This window comes from Erithacus rubecula, assembly GCF_903797595.1.
Source record: "Erithacus rubecula genome assembly, chromosome: 6".
Taxonomy (NCBI): domain Eukaryota; kingdom Metazoa; phylum Chordata; class Aves; order Passeriformes; family Muscicapidae; genus Erithacus; species Erithacus rubecula.
Genome location: NC_136688.1, coordinates 49732161 through 49743370, shown reverse-complemented (window position 1 = coordinate 49743370; position 11210 = coordinate 49732161). Strand labels below are relative to the sequence as shown.

The window sequence follows — 11210 nt, the reverse complement described above, 5'->3', positions numbered from 1 at the left end:
GCTGGAGCACAGGTCCAAGGGCTCCTTTCAGCACATGGGCTGCCCAGAGTACCCAGCCCAAGGACCAGGCAGAGGTGGAGCCCAGCACAGCTCAGAGCAGAACCAACAGTCCTGGGCTGACCCAAAATGGTCCCGTGGGCAGGAGGAGGGTGAGAGCCCCTGGCCAGGCTCCTCAGGGAGGTTAAGACTTCTTAATGCCCTCTGGCCCCTGACAATTTTATGGATTTCATGACCCTTTGTCTGTTTGCCACTGCTGCTTTTGATTCTTGAAAACCTTGTCCTCTCCTTGAAATGTGACAGAAAAAGCAGAAGTGAAGAATTAAAAGCAGCTGTCCTATTTCAGGTGACATGTGGCATCTTTTCCTTTCTCCCCATGACACAATCATGAAGGATACCTCTCTCAGCAGAGGTCTTTAAGGAGTATTTATAGAAAAGTCAGACTTTGATCCTTTAAATCTCTACTAGGTCTCTAAAAAGAAAGACATTGAAAAGCTTTTTAAAATAGATTTTAAAAATAGATAAATAGAACAATTTATAGATGCAGAATTTCAAGCACAAGACCTTTAACCTGAAATTAATACCCCAACGACCTCTAAGATTCCATAGAATCTCTCTTAAAAGCACGTAAAAATAGCAACACTGACTGAAAAGGTGAGATATCAGTGTGAATTTGGTCCTGCTGGTTGCAATTTCCAAAGCCTTTATCAGATATAGCAAATGAGTTCAGCATGGACACTTGTTGCAGACCTTGTGGTAGAATAAGGTTTGGAAATGAATAAATAAACCAGTATAGCCCTTAACTGCTGTTTATTTAAAAAAAAAAAACTTTGCTCAGAAATTTGCAAGTACTGTACTTGCCAAATTAACTATGCACAAGACAAGAAAGCCACAATACAGTTCCAGAGATAAGTTACTTTTTATTTTACAAAAAATAGCTGCCTTGAAGAGAAATCAAAATAACATTCCTTGTTTTTTAATCCTTTTTTACCTTTTATCTTGGGGAATGAAAAATTCCTTAGCAAGACAAATGCATCACATTTCTTCATTTTCACTCAGCACAATTTACAGCATATATATCCACAAATACTGAGGCCAAACACAGGCAATAAATTTTACATATTGCTATGAAAAGTTGCAAGATGCAGCTTGGCTTTCAAGGGCCTAGATGGCAGTGTAGTTCTTAGTGTAATTAGTCAATTTGATCTTCTCTGGGAAGATAATATTAACTGAGAGGTTTTCCCCATTGTTAGATTTCAGAAAAAAGTTCTTTTTCTTGCGCAGGAGGTGACTATATTTGGCATTAGCAAGCCACATTTCACATTTTGAAAAAAAAACAATCCCAGTTGTACCCAAGACAACAAGACAGGTAAGCAAGCCCAGCACAACAAAACATATCACCTGGCTTCTACTCAGTAAGGGATCTGCATTTTGAATTGTCTCTTTCACTGTTATTTTCAGGATTTCTTGTTGTTGATGCACTGATCTATGGTGAGCTTTTGAAGGTGGCTTGTAATTCTGCACATGCTTTGTCTCCACATTCATTCCAGAGAGACTTGTGTTTTTGCTGGGATGTCTGCAGGTCACACCAACAAATTCTGGTTTGCAGATGCACTCGAACCCTCCCTGGGGATGCTCACTGCAAGTCCCTCCATTCTCACACGGGGCACTTGCACAGACTGACACACGACTGCTGCAGAGCTTTCCTGTGTAGCCATGGGGACAAGAGCAGCTGAAACCCACACCAACATCTGTACATGTTCCTCCATTCTCACAGGGGCTGGACTCACAGTCGTCTCTATCTATTTCACAGAAGTTGCCAGCAAAACCAGAAGGGCACAGACAGGAAGCATGGGGTGCAAAACCATTGTCATCAATGCATGTTCCTCCATTCTGGCAGGGAGAACTAGGATAGACAACAAACACAGAGACAAAATTGAAGTCCAAAGGAAAAAAAACTATTAAGAAACACTTTGTATAATAAAAAAAAGCTGGTTTTCTTCAGAAGAGCAAATTCCAAGTGCACTAAAGCCAGTGAAGCTGAATAAAGAATGAGTTGCTTTGTCAATACAGATTATAATATCTTCTGCTGACCCTTCAGGCAGGATTAGTACACCAGTACATAAATTCAACCTGAAGAGCTGTGAAGGGATTTAAAATTATTTCAAACATTTATTCAAATTAAGCTTCTCACTATTTTTATATGCTCAGAGCTATTTAGCTGAGCAACTACTCACACAAGACAGAATAAAGACATGAGCAGCATGGCTGCCTCCTTTCTACCTGATTATTCCTAAAATAATCTATATATTGAATTGGCAGAGCAAAACAGTGCCATAGCAACTAGGCATAAAGCTGATTGGTTTTATTCTGCCTGTGTTCCATGACACAAAAAAAAATTTAGAAGCAAACACATACTTTCCTATAAAGTGCTGTTCAGTCAAAAATTTTGATAGCTACAATTACAAAAAATATCAATAGAGAATTTCAGCCTGGGTAAAGACAGCTGTAATGTGAGAGCAGGACCATAGGAAATCAGGTATTTCTGCAAACTCTTTTAGTACTTCCCAACAAGTAGCCTGATACTGTGTTTTAGGTGACTGAGAGATGTTTTCTATCTTTGCAAGGCAACTGAGTGTAATGGCCACCCACTAACTGGCACAAATGTGTCAATTCAGGGGATCTGTGCAAAGTGCACTTGGTCCTTCAGCTGCTCCTGCTGGCTGACAAGGGTCCCTGGGTCCCAGTTTACAAATAAACTTCAAAACCCACTTTCATGGCAGTTCATCACATCAAAGAAGCTTTTAAAACTCACTTTGTAAAAGAAATGAAAAATATTTGGCAAAGTTTAGGACAAGCCTATTTGACAACAAAACTTCAGAATACTTATGTATCCCTGAAGACATATAGCACAGTACTATCTGATAATTGAAATGTCCAAGCTGTTATTAAAAGTCCCTCACTTCCAGGGCAAAGTCCCAGGGGTAATGAACATCACAGATTCAGATGCAGACATTTCACATGTGCAGCAGTCAGTAGCAGCAGATTCTTATGGAATTCCATGGAGGGACACAGGGATTTAAAAGAATTGTTGAAATGACAGTGAAAGAGATATAAGCTCCTGATTCCAAATGGTCACTGGTCAGAACAAGGCTGGGATAGTCACCATTGCTCTGGGAATATCCAAACACCTCTGGCTTCACTGGGGACTGAAACACTCAGCAGCCACCCACCAGGAGAGACTGGACATGGTGGCAGAGGAATCATCTGCCTGTTTTCTGCAGCTTCCTCTGCTCTGTCCTCTAGTACTGTTCACTTTAGATGTTGGCTGGGTAAAAAAGCACCAAAAAGAACATATTGGAAGTCTGGGAGCAGTATTAGGAAAGCAAAACTGGGCTCATTGTTAGTGAGAAATTGAGGTAAGGACTTTCAGCATATTAACCACTAAGTCTTTTTGAGCAAAATATGGAAATTGGAGTTATACTCCTTCAGTGGTTATGGCTGTCTTGGAGAATTCAGCACTTAGCTTTATGGGTCCCATGGAAAATTTGACAAGCTGGTTTGGATAGGAAAATGTGTAAAAGTTTTAACCTGCATGGCAGGGTTAAATCTCAGTACTTTCTAGGGAAATGGGAAGAAATTGCTGGAGAAAATAAGTGCAAACTTTGTTCTGAAATTTTCAGAAGTGTAAAGTATTAAAATAAAAAACAGATAAGGGGGGAAAGGCAGAATTTTCAAAATCTTCTTTAATTATTACTAATAGAATTGCATTTTTCTAATTTAAATATGTTTAAATAAATAAAGCCTTAATATTAATTTCCTTGAATAAATTCTGTTACTTTGCTTTTTTGGCATTTAACACAGCAAGGTGTAGTACAGGAAGGGTTTGTTGTGGAAAGCATTCCATGCCATCCTTTGCTTCCCAGATAATCTGGTTTCTTTTAGAATGTACCACTCAGTGCTCAGCTTCAAAGCAAAACCTGAAAACATCACACAGAGGTCACTAATGCAGATGCATGTAAACAGACTAGAGTAAACACTTTGATTTGTGAATTGTCCTGGTTCCATCTCTGAATAATAGCTAAGAAGCCAGCAGTAATGCTTAGTAATATCAACATTTTTAACATTACCACTGAGGTAGGGAGGAATTGAGGGGAAGTGAGATGTGAATGAAATGACACCCTCTGATGGGGTCTGTTCCCATGATGTGGGATGCACTCCCTGGTGGACTGTGAATTATTAGCAGACATGGAGTGCTTATGCTGACAACAGTTGTCTTTTTAAAATAAATGCAGATTTGCAGAGCCTGCTGGTAATTTTCCCAAAAAAGACAGTTTCCTAGAGAAAGAATCACTGTTTCAAGTCTATTGCTTTCTTGAAAAAAAAAATTCATGATTTCCAGGCTAGTTCATCAGCATTCAATCCAAAAACAGAGTTCCAACACAAAAACACTAGTTTCAGCAATTTAAAACTATGAGGAGTTTAAGGAAGTACATGGAATAATCTGTGTTATTTTGCTGTTGCTGTTGTATTTTTGTAATACACTGGTTTTTGGGGGGGAATAACTAGTATATATATCCACACTTAGCAAAGAATTCTGAATAATAGAAGTGTAAATTTTAAATGCATGTCAGAAATCAATATTTACCCATTAATAATGCAGGGTCCTTTCTTGAGATGGCAGTTTTTTCCTGTAAACCCCTGGGCACACAGACAAATATATCCTCCATCACCAGTCTCTATACATGTTGAATTATTGGTGCAGGGCTTTGCTGAACATGGGTGAATATCTGCTTAAAAAAAACCAAAAAACAACAGGGCTTGATTAATCTAATAAGAAAGAGTTAGCAAAAGGTATATAATGCTTCAAATAAAATATAGCTTTAACAATACTTCATCCTGCATTTTATAAATTCTGATCTATTCCTCCCTTTATTAAATGGAGTTTAGATTGTTCAATTATTACAAACAATTTCAGCTTATTTCTCTCTTTTTAGCTCCTGCTTGCAAAGTGTGCTTGAATTACTCATTCAATAAAGAAGTAGTATTAGTAATAAAATATTAGTATGGGACAAAGAACTTCTACATGTTCTAGTCATATTTTCACAATCTTGGCTTCTCCGTGAGCAGAATTCTGATAAAGCCATCAGGAAATGGGAATTCTCCCTGCTCCCTGCCCACATCATTATGTGCTTATGAACAAATGTTTCATAAAAACAGAGATCAGCATTTTACAAAAAAAAAAAAAAACTGTTAAAATTTTGTCTTTTGGCTGGGCTACATTCAACCCTTACATAACTGCACCAGAACACAGAATTGTATGACATCTGGACAAAGTCATACATCTCACTTTCTTTGCAATTGCCCTGCTGAGCCACTTCCCACTCAAATGATTACTGAATTTCTAAAATAATTAAAACTAAATAAACAAACAAGTGCACATTTTAGCAAGCTACTGCAGCAGCTGCAGAGAAGTGCTGACTGGAAGGTTTCTGATGCCTCACACACACATATATACACACTTTCTAAGAAGATAAAAAGGGATTTAAGGGTATTTATATTTTACTTCCCACAGCATAACATGAAATTGAGATGATATCATGAAGAACTGCAAAATTTTAACCACAGAAACCAACAGCCTTAGCTTTCAAATACAATCTTCTCTGAACAAAAAGTTCTGTTTCCTAATGCATTGGCCTGTTCTTGTTGCAAGACAACAACTTAGCATGCACTTTGAGTGTAAACTCCAATTTTCAAGGACCAAAATAACTTTGAATTCGTTTTGGAGCAGTGTTGTTTGCCAGCTATTTTCACAGACTCTAAAGGCAGCTAATTAAGCATGTGCATTGATGGAGGAGAAAACATGAACTTTGATGAAGAAGCATGGAAACTCTCTAAAATACATATATATGAATATGCATATATATATATATTACTGTCAATAATTTTTGACAGGTATTTAATTTTAAAACACATCTTAAAAGGGTGTTGTACCAGGTTCTTTTAAAACATGATACATAAATAGCCTCAATTAGCCCATTTTCTCTATTTTATTTTACCTCTCAAAAGGACAACCACCAAGTGGTAACTGAGATGAAAAGACAGAACCAGGATGTTGCATTTATACATATGAGTGGCCACAATCACATCACACATAATTAATAGTTGCATCAAACTAAGCTGTCATGCTGCAGCACATGAAGCAATCCCTGAGTGTTTTTATGAGGAAGATATGCTCAGTACTAGTTTGTCAGAGGACAATTTTTAGCTCCTGTCTCATGCATTCATTGCATAGGCATTAAAGATTCCTGTTCTGTACAGGAATTCCTGTACTCTCTGGTGATTTTACCAACATGTGGCCTTGGCAAAGCAGTCCAGTGACAAGCAGGACAATTTGCTCCCAGCTCACACTGTGTGTTGGTTTTTTAGCCAAACTGAGGCCAGGATTCCAGTGGGAGGTCATGGACCTGCTAACAGGACTGTGTAGGCACAGCCAGGGGTGACAAGCTGACAGATCTGATTTAGCAGGGTGGATCAAACACTCTGACTGGGCTGTGATTTTTTCCTGGAAACAAATTGGCTAAATTGATTGTCCCATTGTTGTTGTCAGTGCTTGATGTGGTGCCTGTGCTGTGCAGTGTGTATCAGCTGCAGAGGGGAACTGTGCTGTGCAGCCTGCTTCCAGGGGCTCACACACAGGCTGTGCTTCCCCAGGATGAGAAGATGCCAGGACATCATGATTCAGTTGGACAGGCTCCATTGCACAAAGCTTAACCAGCAGTGTCAACACCCAGGCCAGCTCACAGGTGTCTTTCTTCAATTGCCTTGTCCATCCATGTGGCTGCAATAATAGTCACAGACACTACCACAGATTCTGCCCTACATGCTTAGAGTGGATCAAACCCAACCCCTAAACTGCATGCAGCTGTCAAGATGGTACCTTTAAAAATGTGGAAATCTTTAAAAATGTGGTTTTTATTCACTGATAAGCAACAGATCTGAGCCTCCTAAGGTGGCAGATGGGATTATTCTGTGTAGCTTTAGAATATCTGATTGTAGATCAGAGAAGGACTCATTCTTCCTCATTAACTGCAATGAGAATCCAGGTGTCTGTCTCAGGTGCAAACACATATGTGAGATGCGTCCAGAACAACATCTGAGAGTTTAGAGTCACATCTGCACCACAGATGTCACCACTGCTGCCATAGCTCCTGCAAACATACCAGGACTGACTTTAGGAAGCCTCTCTCTGCTCATGCATGCAGTCGGTGAGTACAGGCTGCAAAGCCTGATGAGTAAATGAGCACCTGAAAACCTTGCACCAAATTCCTTATCACTGCAAGGATGTGACCCACCTAAATCCTTCTGATTCTTTTAGTCATCTTGAAAATCTTATGCAGTTCAAACTGTGATCAATGACCACTTTGGCTGTGCATTGGAGAGCTCAGGCATGCTCTATAAATTATAAGCCATATATCAACAAAAGCCTGAAGGGCATGAAGAGAAAATGAGGCCCTGGACACTTGTCCTCTCACAGCTGCAGCTACGTGGATGCTCATGTGGTTTCCATCTCATCAGATCTCCCTGACTGAACATTTGCCTGTGTCATCCAAAATAAACCATCTCAACAAAGGCCAATTCTTCACTTGCTCATTCTAAGCTGACTGATTCTGACTGACAAAGGGTGAGAGAGTGCACATGGAGCTGTTCTTACCCCTCAGACCTGAGGGGAAAGTGGCAGCCTGCCCAGGAAGAATTTTTTCTCAGTTATAGTAATGTTAATTTACTGAATCATCACCAGGTTAAGTAAATGAAAATATAAGCACAATGTTTTTCTTTCAAGAAGTATTAAGAAAACAGCACATACCTATATATATAATGTGCTACATAAATACTGAAAATTATTTAAGGTATACAAGATAACTTGTATGTTGATTAGAAGGGCTTACATGACAAGAAGGGACCAGTTGTTTCTTGGCCTTGTCCCTGATAATTAATGTTTGAAATAGAATGAATGTACACTTTGTGTAAATTCACACATATGCCCATTTACAAAAGATACTGCATTGCTCCTGCCTAAATTATTGTAAAAGATTGAGGTTTATGTGCTGCTGCCCAGAACCTCCTCATTATCTGGAGCTAGCATCCAATACTTTAAAATTAGTTCTCCAGAAGGACTTTGCGTGCCTCCAACACCAGATGGGGCTGCTCCCCTTCACTTGCCCAAGGAGAGAAAAGGATGTGCAAACCTATGTCACAGAGGCTGCCAACCCAGCCCTCCTCACAGATGCACTGCCAGGGCTTGGCACAGCTGCCGTGCAAGCACCCAGGGAAAGGAACACACTGATCACAAAGTGCACCCTGCCAGCCGGGTTGACACCTGAAACAGATAAAAGACAAGACAGAAACATAGGATGTTTTTAATAAATATAATTAAAAGGATGTTCCCCTGTTTGAGGCACAATAATAAACTTTTGCATACTAAATTGTACTGTTTGAACAAAAGCATACCATCAGTGCTTCTGGGATATTAGAAGCACTTAATGTGAAGAAAACCATTTCATTCAGCAAGGAAAAAAATCCAACTAACCCAAACTAATCAATGTAAATACTTAATACTGCAAAGAATAAACGAAACAGGTATCTAAACATCCATGTTCAATTATTCCAGTTACTGTTGTATCCTAATAGAATGTTGTTTCATTACAGGTCCATATTTTCAGAGAACAAACCATTTCAGTTCCCATCTCCCTCACCAGGACTATAAATTATTGAACCTGTCCATTCCTGTGCTAATACCCCTGTCTGACAGATCTTTTTACCTGCATTCACTGGGAAATTCACAGAACCCATTCTCTGGATGGCAGCCAGCTTTACAGTTCACGCCTGGAAGAAGAGATTTATAACATCAAACCAGAAAAATCAGCACAGAAAACCCCACATCATGTCCTATACACACATTACTGATGCTTTGAAAGAGTCCAGACTGCAAAAACGTCCCTTTTCTTATTTTCTTCAAACACAATTTTGTATTGTAAAATTTTAAATCAACCTATCTGGAACATGTTATAGAATGTTCCTATAGGGCAAGTGAAACGACATACAGAATTAATCACAAGAGAATACAAAGTTACTTTAGCACACGCAGTGTGTAATATCCCCATAAATCATTTTAAGGGGCTAATGTCAGAACAAAATCACGGATGTCATTTCATGACACGCCACTCTAAATGCACTGTTTCAGAACTACTTGAAACACAAAAGTACTTTCAGTCAGAAAAAAAAAAAAATCCATTTAAAACGACTTACGATACAAGTGCTGAATTCATTTCAACCCTGCATCGGATGCAAATAATAATTTTCATTAAATCACGCATCAATAATGTGAGGAGAAGAGACCCCAGTCGCATTTTTTGTTTAGTTTGTTTGTTTAGCGTTTGCAGCAGGCAGTGCCCCTCGCAGGGATCGCCGCCAGCCCTGACACCGTAAGCCAACGCGGAGAATCGCGCTGCGTGCGCTGCCGAGGAAAAGCCCCCGACGGCAGCAGGATCCCGCTGGAGCGAGGGCTGCCTTTGGCTCCGGGGCTCCGGCAGCGCTCCCGCCACCGCCGCCGCCTCAAACTCCCAAAACTTTCCCGAGCCGCCTCCCCTCCCGCCCCATCCCTGCGGGCAGAGGATGCGGAGCGCGGCTCCCGCCCGCTCTCTTACCTGGGGCGGCGGGCAGCACGAGGGGCAGCAGGCAGCAGCAGCCCAGGATGCCGGCGGCGCTCGGCAGCCCCATGGCCGGGCCGGGCAGCCCGCGGGGCTCGGCGGAGCGGGGCCGGGCAGGGGAGCCCCGCCCGCAGCAGCGCCGGCTCCGGACGGGGCGGGAGAGGGAGCGGCCGAGGGCGGGGAGGGCTGAAGGGCTGGAGGGCTGGAGGGCTGCCCGCCTCCCCCCGCGGCTGGAGCCGCCGCTGAAAGCCCGGGCACCTCGGGCAGCTCCAGCGGCTTCTACACCTCCAGCCGCTCCAGATGCTCCGGCAGTTCCGGCTGCTCCAGCGGCTCCGGCAGCTCCGGCAGCTTCTGCACCTCCGGCAGCTTCGGCAGCTCCAGCGGCTCCGGCAGCTCCAGCGGCTCCAGCAGCTTCGGCAGCTCCAGCTGCTCCAGCTGCTCCAGCGGCTCCAGCTGCTCCGGCACCTCCAGCCGCCTCTTCACCCCCAGCCGCTCCAGAGCTCGGCTCCTGCCGCGGGCGAGGAGAGGAATCCTGTAGGGGCGCGGGAGGTCTGGGGCGAAGGGGGAGTGTTAAGCACGCCTCTGGTCTCCTTAAAACTTAGTCCGCCTGTCCGCGAAGACCTAATTTGGGGCTTGTCTGCAGAAATCTGAAGAATTCTCAGTTATTCCCATCAGACCTCCAACACTTTCAGGAAAGACTGAGCGAAGGCAGGGAAAATATAACGCTGTTGTTTCTGAGGCTTGAGAATTCCAAAAAGACTCCACCAAAACGCCCCAAAGTGTATCTTTAGTAGTCACGGAACAAATGAAGAAAAAGCATTACTTTTACCATGAGACAATTTAAATCCTGCATTTTATTCTGTGACTGTACATTTCTCTTTTATATCTCTTTATTCTTCCTTTGTACAGTCCCTTAAGGAAAAAGACTGGCTATTTCTTATTCTTTGTGTTTCTTCTAGTTCATTGTTTTTCTTTTAAAGAAGTTCTGCCTGGTTTTTAGGATTCCTGAGGGACCTGTTTTTTGCCTGCTGATGCAGTGCTTTCTTCCACCAAACCTTATTTACCAATTTGCCTGCTTTTATGTGAAGCAACTAAGGTGAGAAAACTACAACGGGCTAATTCAAGATTACCTGCTTTAAAATACACACTGGAAAGCACTCATTAGTCCATGTAGTGGTATTTCAAGACAGTGATGTCATGTAGGTTGAAAAAGTTTGCTGCTAGCAGTGCTGCCTTCTAGTTTTAACCAGTAATGGAGGAAGTGAAGGACAGAAAAAGGAAGAGTAGAAAATGAGGGCTGAGTTAAAAGAGAACACTCAGGGAGTGACAGACAGACTCTGCTTCTTCAAGGCCCTCCAGGAGCTTTGGTGTCTGAGATAAGCTGAGCCTATCTGACTCCATAGGCACAGATTGCCTTTTCTGCTTGTCTTGCTTTCCTTTTACTGAAACATTTTTACTGTTTTGAAAATATTACTTTGCCTCACAGCTTTTGCTGTAGCTCAC

At 41.9% G+C, this 11210-nt stretch overlaps 1 protein-coding gene across 1 annotated transcript; it reads right to left on the bottom strand.

Annotated features, from left to right (window-relative positions):
* Positions 1-792: 792 nt before the first annotated feature.
* On the bottom strand, positions 793-9840 carry DLK1 (delta like non-canonical Notch ligand 1). Its single transcript, XM_079309797.1, has 5 exons — positions 9705-9840; positions 8820-8883; positions 8247-8377; positions 4646-4787; positions 793-1903 (listed from the first exon to the last, which is right to left on the bottom strand). Exons 1-5 carry the CDS (start codon positions 9775-9777, stop codon positions 1162-1164), a joined length of 1152 nt encoding a protein of 383 aa, XP_079165923.1. The 5' UTR covers positions 9778-9840; the 3' UTR covers positions 793-1161.
* Between the last annotated feature and the right edge of the window lie 1370 nt (positions 9841-11210).

Excerpts from the sequence above, each read along its gene's own strand:
- DLK1 (XM_079309797.1), bottom strand. The coding sequence starts at position 9,777 with ATGGGGCTGCCGAGCGCCGCCGGCATCCTGGGCTGCTGCTGCCTGCTG. Across the intron at positions 8,884-9,704 it reads CGTGCTGCCCGCCGCCCCAG|GCGTGAACTGTAAAGCTGGC; the intron begins GTAAGAGAGCGG and ends CTCTTCTTCCAG. Across the intron at positions 4,788-8,246 it reads TGGCAGCCTCTGTGACATAG|ATATTCACCCATGTTCAGCA; the intron begins GTTTGCACATCC and ends TTTTTTAAGCAG.